Genomic DNA, 16,076 nt, shown 5'->3' on the forward strand with positions numbered 1-16,076 from the left:
TTGCTAGTAGGTACAGCGGGGCGTGGCGTTTCGCGCGGCGCTAGACGTTTCTGCGCAGGCGCGAGTAAGAGTGGGTGCGAGAGAGAAAATCTGGGGGCCTTTGGTTCTAGACTACGTGACTGCCTATAGGCACAACGGAGGAGGTTTCTTAGCGCGTGTTGTATGCGTTGGTCACCTAGACATGCCGGAATTGCGGAGTGCGGTCGAGTTTGTTTACGCTCCACCGCTGGCTGCCTGCGCAGTGAGGCAGTGGGCACGGACGCCCCATTTGGTGATCGCTGCGTCCGAAGGGGCGAGGTTCTGACTGGTGTTGTATAAGTCGCGGGTCGCTTTTTTCGTCGCAGTGATAGATTGCAATTTTTACCAGCACTGCTCCAGGAGGGCACATGTGACCGGTAAACGGAGGCCTCAGGAGAACACCTGAGGTTACAATCAAGCAGGCGGCGCAAGATCTCCAAGGCACTCAAGGGGTAGCGGGGGGGATCAAAGCTGGAAGCAGGGCGGCCGTGGGTTGGGGCCGCGGAGGCCGAAGCGTGCCAGGGGGTGCTCGCATAAAAAACTGGCTGTCCGCGATCGCGGACAGCCGATCTTATACACCCCTTTCACGCACAGGCCTCGGTGAGCCCCAACCCTCAGACCAGTCCAGGTTCTAGCTTTGGTGTCGCCGTTGCCGCTTTGGTGTCCTGAAGGCGCCGCCAATAATGCGAGATAATGACACGTTGTTTCAATTAGTAAAAAACACGATTCAATAAATATAATTACGTCCAGCCGGCAACCTACGACGCTCAGTTCAGCACTACCACGCCCCGCAACTTCTGCCGGCACGCCTAGGGACAAACGCATACAACACGCGTTAAGAAACTCCTCCGTAGTGCCTAGGCAGAGTCATATATTCAAGGAGCAAAAGTACGTACATTTCCTTTCTCGCACCCGCTCTTACTCGAGCACGCGCGCAAACGTCCGGCGTCTCCGCAAGTGCCACGACCCGCTGCACCCATCTAGCAATTGTAAATACGCGCCGGGACACGTGTGCAAGATGAAGCAATACGTGATCGTTAATAAGAAAGGGTTTCGCTGAACTCACGGTGCAGCCAGCAAGCCGCACGGTCGAAGAAAGAAAGAAAGAAAGAAAGAAAGAATGAAAGAAAGAAGGAAGGAAAGAAAGAAAGAACAGACGAAGGAAAGAAAGAAAGCGCGAGCTAAAGAGGCGGAGTAGTGCAAATGAGATGTTTATGCAGTTTCAAGGACAGATAAAGCAGGGTGGGGGACGGTGAAACGCACGCAGACTATAACGTCGCCGTTATCGGTTCATCAGGTTCTGCTCGCTTTCGCATATTTAGTTGTAACAGGTGGTGCTAAGCTTGCAGTGCTAGCGTCATTCGTCACGGGTCATCGGCCAACACTTCAAAGGAAAGCTGTGAACTAGTGGTCGAGTCGGGATTCGAGCAATCCAGCACGCCACAAGCCGTGTGGAAAGTTTCCTTTGGGTACAAAGACGCTGTTGCTAATTTCAAGGTGCGCGGTGCGCACCGGAGAGGGAAGAAGTACTGCTGCGACGAAGAACACGACGCTTGTATATAACAACTGAAATGTGAAGAACGGCGCCAGACACGCAAGAAAACGACCACCGAGGAATATTTCCCGCGACCCGGACGGTTACACCGAAGTTGGCGACATCTGCATGGCCTACTCCTCCCGAAAAGCGTCCGCTGCCTGTGGAGATGTTGCAGCTGCGGCGTCTTCTGTTTTCTGCACGACAGCCCTATCCTGCCCTGAGACTTCCCCTCAGACCGGTAGGTATTACTGGGGTGACGAAAAATATATCGACAGGTGTGTTGTTACGCGCCATGTGGTTTGCAGTATACCTCGTGTTTACCCCTGTTCGCTACAGACAACTTTGTAGTCCGCTTCAACATTACGGAGATAAAAGTTCGCATTAGTCCGCAGCTGGATATTGCCTTGAAAGATGACAATGTCGCAGGGCTGATAACTCTTACCTTCTCATTTGCTCGTTTTAGCATGGGCCTGACAAGGCGAGCGAGAATTTTCATTGTCGTATGGTTATGCTCGATCCGTTCCAAATTTTACTGCTACAACAGCTAAGCGTTTGAAACGGGGTCGCCTTGTCCGTCCAATCCGTTACGCTAACGACCACCGCTGTCATCGTCATCCCCAGCTTCACCATCTCCAGGGGGGGGGGGGGGGGGGGGGGAAGCAGAAATCGAAAACTTGTTGCCAAATGCCACTACTAGAATACGAACGCATACCACTGCGGCAATGTGCATTCTGGAGTCGGGTGCGCTAACCACTGCACTCTCGCGCAAGAGCAGCGCAGATCACTTTACTCCCAAGTTGTTCCCGTTCCGCACATGTTCGGAGAACTGTGGAGTTATGTTCGCGTGTTTTGAAGGTCAGAACAAGCGCTACTCTGGCGGACGAGGACTTCATTACGCGCATCGCATATAAATTGTTGTTGACAAGTCCCTATCAAACTGGGCTCACGGCCAGCTGCTCAATAAGGAATGCCACATGTAGATTTAAAAAGCCGCATACAGCTAGCACGATAAACACTACGCTGCTCCATTGACTCTAAATATTACTAACGTATGCGATGCCGCGGATCACGTTGTTTCGATAGCTCGATTTTCCTGATATATGGTTTTCTTGGATCTATAGTCGCCTGGATTTACAGATGATTCCGCGGGGAAAAGGAATATTATTGATTATCTGTCATGCACCAAGATATTAATATATGCAAATGCCACGTAGCTGAACAGAACCAAGGTAACGTTGCTTGCCGTTGCTTGAAGATGCTCAGATTATTTTTTTCGTACCGCCTATTTAGATAATTAGTCTTAATTCATTGATGAACTTATCAAATAGTTTAATTAGATGAAACATATGAGCGAGAAAATTGTAGAGCAACATGAATGACTCTCGATACAGGCATACATAAAAGTGTTTATCCGACTGTGACAGATGCCCGCGAATACACGCAAAGTGGCGCGGTAAATTTGCGTGTATTCGCGGGCTTATTTCACGCTTGGAAAATTACTTCTATGTAGGACGTGTTGAGCAATAGAACGCTGTTGACAAGCCTGAAACCCTGACAGCAAACAGACGAGGAGACTACCGCAAGACTGATTCCTTTCCCCGGTGCCTATTCCATATTCTTATGAGCCTGAGTCCATCATAATCTAGTAACTATAATGCTTAGGTGGATGATATTTCATTTCCTGCGCTCTCTGAAAATACCCGCACGTTATATGAAAGGCTGCTTACCTCAATGCCCTGAAGAACTGGCTAGATAATTGTTTACTCAATGCCAGTAAATTTGCCGTTCTCGTTTTCCCGTTACATGACCCAGTGCATATGTCCATGTCTCATCATTTTGAAGACATACCACAGGTACAGTCCATTATATATCTCGGGATCATTTATGGCACTTCTCTTGAAGTGGCGCCCGTACCTTGATTATTTAGCCCGAAAAAGTAGACGTGTCACTGGCATTTTGCGTAGGCAAATCAACCATCGTAAAGGAGTGAGAAGAGACGCACCCATAGTAGCACATCGCATGTGCGTTCGTCCTGTTTTGGAATTCGGTTGCACACTTTTATCTGGCGCTCTGGCTTACGGGCACGCCCTCGTAGTATCTTGGCATTGCGCTTGTACTTTGGGCTCTCTAAAACTGTCGCAAACATTGTTCTGTATCTCCTCTTTCGCACCGGCTCCTCCTTTTGATTGTACAGGCATTCTTCAGAATTTATGGCTCATCGCTGAGACGTTTGGAACAGTTTTTATTTCTCAACCAGCGTGTTTATTATTATTATTATTATTATTATTATTATTATTATTATTATTATTATTATTATTATTATTATTATTATTATTATTATTATTATTATTATTATTATTATTATTATTATTATTATTAACCGTGAATTCATACTTCACAAGTTACATTCGGGAATGTACGCATCTGCGATATGCTTACGATTCCCCGACAGCACTTTTTGTAATAATATTTAGCTTGATGACATTTTCTTTTACGGAAGGTTACTTGCACATCGTATTTCAGATGGCTCGTTAGAAGGCTCCCTCGTTGGATCCATCCTTAAAGCTACAAGTGCCATCAAAAGTTTCCCGCTCTGAGGCGACAGTGTTGTGCCGCCTAAGGATCGGGGTGGCATTTACCAAGGCCACCCCGAGCCTTCGTAAATCCCCACCTTAGAATGGGGGTTACGCCCATGTGCTACTCTTGTGAAACTATTGAAACGATTGGATTGGTATTCTGACAGATAGGTCACATCTCTAAAAGACGGCTCGCAGTCGCATTCATTGCAATGCAGTGATAACTGACTATCTCTAGCTCGTTCTTGAACATTGTTTGAGTGTTCAAGCATGCGATTATTGATGCACCGCCCCGTTCGACCGATATAAAAACGCTTGCATGAAAGAGGGATCTCATAAACCACACAGTCACAACAGTCACCAACAAAACTCTGTCTGTGCGGCTTTTTGCAACTTTTTTTGTTGTTCTCGGTCACCCGACTGACTTGATAGCACAGGCTACCTAACTTATTTCTGGCAGGGAACAGCAACCTAACGCCTTCCCTGCTGACAAACTTTTTGAGATCATGCGCAACCTGGTGCACATATGGGATCACCACAACCATTTGCCATGAGCGATTCTCAGATTGTGTAGCTGCCGATTGCTTTCTTTTAAGGCTTGTTCCGAGGCTTTCAGCGATGCTGGTTAAAAGCGGTAACGGGAAACCTGCGAGCTTCAGCCTGGCTACTTATAATTCAAAGCTTGCATCCACTTGGTGGTCACGAGACCTGATGAGAGCCGCCTTCATGCAAGATCTCGCAATACCGCGCTTGACTATCTTTGAGTGCGCGGAGGAAAAGGAAAGAAGGCTCTTATGAGACCGAGGAGCGTAACCCCAGCATACATGATTGCTTGAGAACGATAACTCCAAGTCTAAGAACAGCAGCTTGTTGTCTGACGGGTGCTCCGTGGTCAATTCACCTAGCACTTATATTCGTAATTTATTGCAAATGCCCCATCTAACCTACACACTACAAACTTTTGTAAGTTTCGGTAAATATAGAAACGTTTTCAAACGTTTGTCTATTTACCGTCGCATATAAACAGGGTACCTAGTTTATTTCTCCGAGGACATCGGTAATACCAAATACAGACCCATTTCGAAGCACGAAAGTAAGGCAAAACCAAGCGCTGAGTAATTGTTTGCAATGCTTCTAATGAAGCCAGTAACACGAAAGCTTCGCAACACATTAAACTTAACACTGAACTCGAAGTTGGTGTCTTGCACAGTTGCTTTCTGACTTTGAGAAACATTGTATATGACGGCGGTATGACACTCTGGAACGCTTGAATAAGTAAGTTGCTGCACCGGCTGTATTTCCTACACCTATTAAACATCCATCGCTCGTCACTCACAGCGTGTTTCCTACTTCAACAAAATATGAACACCTGCCTCGCATAGTTTGCCGAGCACACCATGGGAAAAGCAACTACATGCCTCGTATACCACATAAAAATAGTAAGACGAGTATTCAGCAATTATCTTAAAACCACACGTATAACGCACACACGACACAATTTCGGTACACGTCACACGTAAACTGGCCCCCATTTCCTGTAAATACGAAGTTTCTGCCGTTTTTGGTCATTTCATAAAAGTGGGGTAACTTAAGCCTTTCTGACAGCGCGCCTCCACGGGCCGAAAACGAGGTCCTAACAATTTTAATTGAACTCCTATTTGACAGATGAATTTCACGATTGAACCTTCGGGAGTGGTAGAGAACGTTCCTGGGAGCTTTTGAAGTCGTATTAACAGCGTTGGTGTAAAAGCTCAAGCATGAACGCATCAAATTTCACGCCAAGCAACGCGTTCGCATGAAAGCATTTATGGGCAATCTTGTGGTGGTGAGAAGAGACAGCCAGAGATGCACAGGCATACCTCCAAAGAAGCCAAGATGCGGAATGCCGAAGGAGAGTGTCATCGCTATCGCATCAAACGACGTCAGCCATCAGCGTCAGGCAACAAGGTCCGTAGAAAGGCCGAGAAAGCATCCCCGTTCTCACGATTCCCACAGGGGCGCCGGTCCTGCAAAAATATTTGTTATATCGCAGAATGAGTGCCTGATCGATTCGTTCTGTACCTCGCCAATAATGCAAAAAAAAAATTGTCGGGGGGCTGCAATGTGCGAAATAGAGAAAAACAAGGGCAATGACATCCCACATTCTAAAAAACAGCGCACGAAAATAAAATAATCAAGATCGCCCCCATAATCTGTTGTACGCATCTCGTAGCAATTACCTAGCGCATGGGTACTCCCCTCAGTTATAAAAGAAAGCAGGATGCTTCACGCACGAACAAGGGAAAAAAAACAAGTCGGCACAACCTGTAAACACTTGGCGTGCGATGTACGCCGCCGGCAAGGTTCCAGAAAGACACGTGAGCTCATTATCTTGCATCGCAACATTCGCATAGCTATTTGTGTAAAAACAGGTTGGACGAAAAACTCGGTGCAAGGTAGATACCCTGCTAACGCGGGCAATCACTTCAGGCGCACACGTGAGCTCATTATCTTGCATCGCAACATTAGCATAGCTTTTTGTGTAAAAACAGGTTGGACGCGAAACTCGGTGCAAGGTAGATACCCTGCTAACGCGGGCAATCACTTCAGGCGCACACGTCAGCTCATTATCTTGCATCGCAACATTCACATAGCTTTTTGTGTAAAAACAGGTTGGACGCGAAACTCGGTGCAAGGTAGATTCCCTGCTAACGCGGGCAATCGCTTCAGGCGCGCACGTGAGCTCATTATCTTGCATCGCAACATTTACATAGCTATTTGTGTAAAAGCAGCTTGGACGCGAAACTCGGTGCAAGGTAGATACCCTGCTAACGCGGGTAATCACTTCAGGCGCAAGCCGATCAGCACTGCTTTTACAGCGAAGCTCTATAGAGCTACCCTCCGCCGGTGGTCGATGTTCATCCGTCTACGTGTCGCGTCGGCACGAAAAAATTTTCGTCTCCAGTTTCTCGCGAATGCTCTGTAGCTCTCAATCTAATATAGGTATTTAAGAAAAAACATTATAATATATATACTGAAATTGGCTGCTAAGACGACTCTATCATGACGGCGATTTTCATTTACATATAATAAGTAGTTCACAGTGAAGTTGCAAGCGTTACAGAATACCTGTCTGCTGTCAATACGTGGCCACCTACGGAAGGGGTGTGGTTACAGAAAACGCTGGTAACTCTTGTTTTATCGAAACTATCCTCAAGCAAATTATACAACAATTAGCCGCTAAGACCACTCTAACAATACGCCGAGTTTCATTTACTTTTCATAATTACGTAGTTCACAGTGAAGCTGTGAATGCGGTGTCTCACTACATTGGCTTTTGGAGGAGGTAGCCACCGCAGCAACGATTTAGACAGGCCAGCCATGCTGCAACGGTGATTTCGGGAGCGCCCGACACCGCGGCCGCCAGCCACCGCGGTTGCTTAGTGGCTGTGGTGTTGGGCTGCTAAGCACGAGGTCCCGGGATCGAATCCCGACCACGGCGGCCGCATTTGGATGGGAGCGAAATGCGAAAACACCCGTGTACTTAGATTTAGGTGCACGTTAAAAAAAACCAGGTGGTCCAAATTTCCGGAGTCCACCCCTACGGTGTGCCTCATAATCAGGAATTGGTTTTGGCACGTAAAACCCCATAATTTAGTTTAATTTTAACCGCGGCCGCTCAACTCGAGCGCGCTGGCGTGTTCGATTCTCACACTACCTGCACATGAGCCCATCTTCTTCTTCGCCTGCTTTAGAAGCGATAATCGCGTCCCCACACTTCAAAGCTAATCGCATTAACGTCGACATTCATCGTCAGATGGGTTCTGTCCAAATTTTATAAAGCGATCGCGAAGCTGTTGATGCTTTCATGCAAAAACGGTATATGCTCGTTTTCATCATTTCGTGAAAGAAACTAAATCACCGTCGAAGGCTAATCTAAGGTAGCCTGGCGATTGTCGAGGGCAATGGATAGGCAAACTTTGAAATGTCTGTCTCTGAGAGGCGTTCTATGACAATTGTTCAATCCTCGTTTTTTTTTTTTTTTTTTTGGCTCGTTTAGAAGTGCATAAAGAGTTTTCTTTCTACAGAGGGGAGATATATAAAAGGTAGAGATTTCATACTTAGAGAAAATGAGGGCTTCCTTATGTGAGAATTGTACCGAAAGTTTGAACTGCCTAGCGTATATATGTGTTTTGAAATGAACTGCTAAATACTCCTTTTCTCCCAATGCATAAATATTATACACGGCATATAGTTGCTCCTCTCCGGTGTGCTTGGTAATTTATGCGAGCATGGTGTTTATATTTCATGTAGGAAGCAGGTCGTGGAGAACGAACGATAAATGCTTCATTTCTTCAACCTAATTACAGCCCTTGTGAAAAGTAAATTATTCAAGCATTTCGCAGCGTTACATTGCCGCTAATCGCTATATATTTCCAAAGTTCTAAAACCACTGTACAAGACACCATCTTTAAGTTCGGCGAAAATAGTTAGAACGTTAAGTTTAATGAGTAGCAAAGCTTCCGTATTCCTGGTTCAAATAAAAGCCTTGCCAGAAAGTTACTGAGCCCTCGTTTTTTTTTTTTTTTTTTGATTTATTTTCGTGTGCCATGGCAGGTTTGTAGTTGGTTTCTCCAGTGTTCTCGGTGATCTAGACAAGGCAACTAGTTTACATTTCGTGAATCTAAGGGGGAAGTTATGGGTAATGTCTGTGCTAAGTTCGAAATATGTGCGTAAATTGCGGTATTTTAGATAAATTATGTGTGTACGCGCTTCGGGGCGTTATGGGTGTTTCACGAAAGGCCCAAAATTTATCCCGCTGCCATGACCTAACTGCATCTGCCACCAAGGTCAAATTTAGAAAAAGTGGAGATACCTCTGTGGCAAAAGTGTGGGTAGGTTAAATGCGTGTGCATCAAATACAGTTTTGTCAAACAATTTCTTAAGCAAGTGCTCGCAAGTACCATGAGGTCGTTATCAGTTACTACTCCCGTTATCAGCTATTCCCCGATGTATAGCGAGAATTCTTTGTCATACGAACTTTATGTTTAGCAGAAATGTGAAAGGGTGCGACGGCTAGGGGGTAAATTTATTGCGACGTGTTGCGAAATCTTAACGTTTCTGGCTTTATGAGGAGCATTACAAATAATTCTTAAACTCTCCTTTTTTTCCGCTATTTCCAGGCGTTGTACAAACTTCACTCCGTGTCCTCTGTGAACAAAGTAAGATGCCTTATTGGCGCTTGGTGCAAGAACAGGCCAAGTAATGGTTTATGCGTAAGCAAAGCGCAAAGCATGTTGGTTAAACCTGGCCTTTAGAATAAATACGTATTCAAGTGTTTCGAAGCGTTATGAATTAGTCTTGCGAGTGACGCGAACTTTGGCCGACTGCCCTGACATTTACGAGCGGCCCAAAATTTTGCACGCAGCCGCGGCATAACTACAAATACTCCCCAAAACCAAACCTATAATAAAATCGTGCAGACCGCTATGCCAAATCTGTGTGCGAGGTTAAATGCGCGTGGATAAAACACAGCTATCGCAAAAAAAAGAAAATCTGATACAAGTGTTCGCAAACCTCCCGCTGCCATTGTAGCTACTGTTTCCAGTATCCGAAAACACAACTATTATATTGACTCGAATATTAAGGTCTCGAATCCGGCAACATTGATGCCTTCAGGTAGCGTGTGTGGGTTTATTGACCAGTTGCCGTCACCCAAAGATCACGTTCTCGTGACGCCTGCGGCAGAAAGGATGTTCCCCATCCGCCACCAAGGTTTGTGAGTGTGACACTGCCTAACACTCCCAGGGTTCCACTAGGAAACATAAATACCCAAGAAAGTGGATGGGGAAAAGGCGCCGCGGTAGCTCAATTGATAGAGCATCGAAGGCGTAATTCGAAGGTTATTGGATCGTTCCCCACCTGCGGCAACTTGTTTTTTCATCCACTTTAATTTCCATTAATTTATCGTTTCTTTATATAATTTATTAAGCACAAGTAACATCCCCTATGTTGTCCATGGTGTCAGAGTTTGTTGGCTTCTTATGATATCACTAATAAAAATCGGGCCCCTTGGTTAGCCCCCTTTCTTCCCGTTTAACTATTATATTTAACAGATATAGGGGGGGGGGAGGCACATTGTGTCCAATGTGTCCCGAAATTTTAACGTTATGGGCTTAATTAGGAGTGCTACAAATAATTCTTGAACACTCGTTCTTTTTTTTTTTTTCTCGGTACTTGCATGCGTTCTACGACGTCCGCCCGAAGCACCTTGTTTCTGTTTGGTGTATCTAAGGGTGAAGTCCCTGCTCATGTGGAGGCAAAGTTCAGCGTGGGTGGGTTTAGTGCTGATATTGCAATGAATTACGTGTGTGTGCACTCAGGAGCGTTATGAGTGTTGTACGTGCGTGCAGAATTTAGCCCATTTGTCTGGCATAGCAAGAAATGCGACCAACATTTAACGAAAGTGAGCCGGAAGACTATGACAAATCTGCGAGCGGAGGTAGGTGCACATGGAATAAATAGTCTGCTCGCAAAGCATTTAGGCAGGTGTCATACTGCCGTTATCAGCTATGCTCACTGATAACCCGAGATAACTCTATTTCACACCAAGTTTATGTTTGTTGGAAACAGTTGCTTTGTCGTCGCGAAATGCCCAAGGCTGACCAAGGCTAACAGAGGCGCGGCTTTCAGACAATAAGCGTTGGCGCACGCAGCTTCTCGAACAGGCCCGGGTAGTCTGAGGCGACAAATCAGAAACACCACTGCAGTTCGTAACGCGGACGCTGTGTAACCAAAGAATTGGCTAGGCAGGTCCTGTCAACGCTGCTGCATTAGTGTCGCTCAAGCGTGGCACGAGGACCTGCAAATTTTCTCGAAGCTGATTAGCTTCGCGACTTACTTCCCTAAGTAGTTTTTAAATTATTTTAACATAAAATTTATCTTATGTTAATCGTTTTTAGCCTGTTCTATAGATATAGTGTGAGCGATACGGTGCTCTACCTTTACAACGAATAACACGTATTACGAAGAATTTCTGAGGTCCCGAGCACTACGTTATAACTTCGTTCGAGTGTACATACTCAGAAATATAAGTAATTACACTTGCTGTACTCCGCGCCCTGCTATGTGCTGAGTAGAAAGTGCCGCACTCACCTCCACTGATGTCTTGACAAGCAATAAAACGTGATGTCATGCAGATGCGACGGCGCGGTCCCAAGAGTGTATGCGTTGGCAAGATATGATAACCAGTTCTGCAGCATTCAGTGTGCAAATAAGCTCAGTGATGTATTTAGCGACTACGACGACAACACCCCTTCACCTCCCTCCAGCCCCACCCCCCAATTTTATTTCCTGACCTGAGCCTTGTCGTCACATAATAGTTGGGGGCAGCTTTCCAGCAGATGTCTGTCGACGAATGTCATTCGACGATTCGGATAGTGAACAGTAGGTGTATTAATCCGTTTCTTCGAGTTTTTATTTTTAGTTTGCTTAATATGGTTTGGGTGTACTGTGATAAAATCGGCATTTCTTATGCATAGCACCAACCTCCTTTTTGTTTCAGATATGCAAGTTGTCTAGACGGACGCTATACGCCTATGTATTTTGTTTGCAAATCCTAATGGCAGGGCGCCCAAATTATTTCTGAAGGAAACAAAAGCTTCTAGAGCCCGCAGACACTCTATTTATGATAGAAAACTTTCTATAGGTACATCGGACGTTCGCATCGTACTTAGCGCTAGCAAACTGGCTACATGATTTTCACTGCGTTGGCGAAGCGCTGTGGTCTGCGCTTTCCCTAATATATAGATTTACAAGAAAATAAAAGAATATACAACGCACCACAGCGACAAACCGAACAAGCTGCGCTGTCACATATATATATATATATATATATATATATATATATATATATATATATATATATATATATATATATATATATATATATATATATATATATATATATATATATAGCTACAGGAAGTTCGTGACCACTCGATCTCCCCGCACGGTATGGGTGACGTCTATAATTATTTTCCTGTACCTGAACTCAGCTTCGGAAATGACTGTAAGAGATACCACAGGTAATATTTGAGGTACGATTCAAGATAAATTGTTTCCTGTGAAAAAAAACGCGCAATTAACGAAAGATTAAAGTGAGCCAGCCAACACGATAGGCAGCTACCCTGGGCTTAATCACTTCGCAAATAATGAAACGTTGCGCCTAAAGCTGAAATTTTATTTCTCCTAACGGTTCACTTTTTCACAATCTCAGAGCGCCGAGAAGCATCCACCATGTCACACGAAGCCTACCTAGAACAGCAGAGTGCAACACCAGTGGGAGTCCACGAAGGAAACGATGGCTCCCAGGTAGCGCAGTTCTACAAGGATCGAGTGGTGCTCATCACAGGAGGAACAGGATTCATTGGAAAGGTAAGCTTTTGATGCCAAGATGTTCACGGCCTTTGTGACGTCTGCATTTAATGGGGGGGGGGGGGGGGGGGGGGAGCTATTAATCTGCTGAGTTCCTTGCGTTTATCACATTTAGGTTCATTGGGGAGTTGTGGAAGTATTGGGTAACGTTAGCGTACGATGTTGACTGTGTGTACTAAAAACAAAACCGCGCAGAGTTTGGCTTCTCCCATCACGTTGCAACGCCGACACTATTACTTTAGGTGCAGCTAATGTCCATTTTGCGCACGCAAGTTTCGTGCCGCCGTTTAATATTTGAGTTGTCCTTCACAACAGACAGGTAGCTATAGAAAAGGAGCCCCAAAACAGCACATGATTAGCTCCGTAGATCCGCCAGTTCAGTAAACACCGTCACTTTTCTGATTATTGTAAATGCGACACGCACGCTGGAAATGGTGGGAAACAAGAGTGAGTGGTTTAGGCGACGTGGTATAACTATCTGCCTGCCCTGTCCACATCGTTTCGTTCCGCCCTTATTCCGCTCAATAACACAATATGATGCACCAACTGGCCTAACCCCCAGTCAGGGATCTTAACACTATCTCTTTCACTTATCTACAAGCACTAACTGTTTCAACTGCTTCAACTGTCAAAGAAACAACAGCACTTGAGCCGTGTGTATACACTACATCCCTTACTTCAAATATTCTTTATCATCACTTGCAGCGTTAGTCTTTTCAGCCGTAGTTGCCTTACTAAAACCTTCTCCTGAGAAGCTAACAATTCCAACTGTTTGGCCAGTTCAGAAAAGAATGAAGATGAAAAAAGCGGCGCTTTTGATTTTCAGTGCCGGATATTTTCAAGAATGCTTCGACAGGAGCTAGTTGGTATAGCATGATCGTTTAATGCATTGAGGGGAGAGATGGAGGGTTAACTGCCCCATCTGTACTACATTAGGAGCCCAGCCACATACCATACTGTTGGGGTACTTACAGTGCCTGATGAAGACTACAAGCATAATGTAAGCACGAGCTCTTGCGTTGGTCTGACGGAAGACGTTTTACTTCTTTAAGAAAAAATATTCTAGAATCAAGATTTACACAGCTTGGTTTAAGCTTTTCAATTATAGATATCCTTTCTCTAGGAGCCTCCTCTCTTGGAAAGTGCCACAGGGATATTTGCTCAACCGTGGAGCAATTTATAATTGCTACAAAGAGATTGTCTTGAATTCTTAAACATTTTATTTTTGTTCATTTCCTCCAATTAGCTTTATCAATTTTAGTATTTCATAAAGATTGCCTAATTTCATCCAAACCTTGGCCAATCCCCCACAGTGGGTGTGAGCCATCGCATAAGGAATACCATACCATACCATACCAAGAAAAAATTTCACCGACGATTACGATACTTCCTACTGCGAATGTTGAGCACAGCTGTTTAGGTGTTCGTAATTCGCGATATATTGTGGCAAAGAGTCGGATTCTGAACGACAGGGCGATCTCGGAGGCGGCGCGGAGCCTCTGCTCGGGTGGCTCGTTTAGCAGCAGCGGTAGTCGACGCATTTCCACTGGTTGCGTCGCTCCTTGTTCGAGGGCTCGGAGGCGTTCCGGGAGGTCGGACGTGCGACGCATCGGCTCCGTCGATTTTCGACTGCAACCGCGGAACAACACACGGCACACCGCAAATCTTGGTCTTATCCGGCGCCGAACATCGCAAGGATCCTGTAGACACCGACCTGAGGCAGGTGGACCAATTTTCGGCGCTCTTACGCCGATCTGAAGATCTCATCATGCCGCGGTTGAGCAGACCCTAACGAGGGCTAAGCTCGGCGCAGCCAGCGTCGGAAGTTCTCCGGCCATGGCGACGCAGAAGATCACCGGGCATGACCCGACATCCGTGAATTGGACCGAAATCGAGCCCAAGCGCCAAGATGAGGACATCCTGCCCACCGACAGTGAATGTCTTCAAGCACTTGTACGTCAGCGGCAACACAAACAACAAGCGAACATGGCTACCAAGGGCGGCGTCGGCGCGGCGCCGCTGACGTCAACGGCGGCGGGAAATTCCCTCCGCGCCGGGAATGCTGACGGTGCTCGAGCTGCACCACTGCTGCAACTGAAGACGGCTCGCAACTGGCGCCCGACTCCGTTCCCAGGACCCAATCGTGGTGTTGAAGCCCCGAGGTACCTTGGACCTGAAAATGGCCTTCAAGCATGGTGACGTGGGATCGGCGGTGGCCCAATACGTGAGTGAAGTGGCCGCCGGGGATCTCAATGTGTGGCCCGTATGGAAGCAAAACGTTATCGCGTGCGGAACCCAGACAACACCGGTAGCTGACAAGCTGATCAAAGATTTCGACCTGCAGGTAGGGGAACACTCCTGTCCCTTTCGCGGCCATCTCAAGCTGAATGGAGAGGTACGCAAGGGGGTGATCAACGTCCGCGAGGATGAAACCTCCGCCTCTCTCAAGCCCAAGCTTTACTGGAGGGAGGGCGAGATCGCTTTCGTGCTAAAATTGGGAACTACTAACGTGGTGGTGGTAACCTTTGAAGGGCGAAGACTCCCCCGTTACATACAATATAATTATGAATGCCTCCCGGTCCGTGAGTATAAGACCATACCCGCGTGCTAGAGATGCGGCACGGTGGGCCACTGGGTGGATAACTGCCCCCACCCAGAGGAAGGAAGATGCGGCTTCTGTGGCAAACAAGTCGGCTCCACAACGGACTGACTTGCAGAGCATGAGTGCGCACCATCCTGCATGATCTGCGGAGGAGCTTACCTCACTGGATCCGCAGAGTGTGTAGAAAAATTCCGGAAACTTAAGCGCCCGGGATCAACGACCCAACCAAGAGGAGCGACAACGTCATCAACGCGGTAGCAACGGGGAGGACAACAACCACCACCCTAACAAAAGAAGACAGGCTAGTCCGGACAAGCACCACTGGGACAGAAGACGCAGAAGACGCAAAATGCTCTACAATCCTAGACCGGGTCGAAGCCACCGGCCTTCAAAGCAAGGAATTTCCCTCTTCTTGGTAACTCTTCGAAACAGGTGAGTAACTGGGCGGGAGTCGCGTCTCATTCCTCCTCTCCACCCTCCCAATCTTCCCCAATGGAACTCGAGATGCGGAAAGAGCTAGAAGCTCTCAGGAGACAAAACGCGCAGCTAGATCGCGAAAAATTCATGCACTGGAAAATGCTAGGACGAACACTCCGATTCCGGGAGGACCCATGAATGACGAGGGGAATTCGGCACCCGTGTGCTTGGGCAGCACCGTAACGTCGGCACGCGCGTCGCCTACTAACAACCTAGAAGCCCGGGTTACCGCCTGGAGCAGCAAATGAAGGCCTAAACGGGGCAAGTGGCTCAACTCCCAAATGTAATTAGTGAGCCAGTCCAGTCTGCCATTCAACTGCAAACACAGCAAATAGCCACAATAGGCATGCAACAGGTGACTCAAAACATCAAGACATGGATCCAAACTAACCCAAGACTCTTCCGCCGCACCGGTCCCATTAGAGAGGCCAGGCGTCCGAGCAAATTTCTC

At 46.6% G+C, this 16,076-nt stretch overlaps 1 protein-coding gene across 1 annotated transcript in view; it reads left to right on the forward strand.

Annotated features, from left to right (window-relative positions):
- Positions 1-776: 776 nt before the first annotated feature.
- Positions 777-16,076, forward strand: part of LOC126536813 (fatty acyl-CoA reductase 1-like) — a 52,481-nt gene continuing 37,181 nt past the window's right edge. Inside the window, exons 1-2 of the mRNA XM_055074017.2 lie at positions 777-1,793; positions 12,389-12,546. Of these exons, the coding sequence (XP_054929992.1) occupies positions 1,682-1,793; positions 12,389-12,546 (270 nt within the window). The 5' untranslated portion in view covers positions 777-1,681. The remainder of the gene's footprint in view (positions 1,794-12,388; positions 12,547-16,076) is intronic.

This window comes from Dermacentor andersoni, chromosome 4 (genome assembly GCF_023375885.2).
Source record: "Dermacentor andersoni chromosome 4, qqDerAnde1_hic_scaffold, whole genome shotgun sequence".
Lineage (NCBI taxonomy): Eukaryota > Metazoa > Arthropoda > Arachnida > Ixodida > Ixodidae > Dermacentor > Dermacentor andersoni.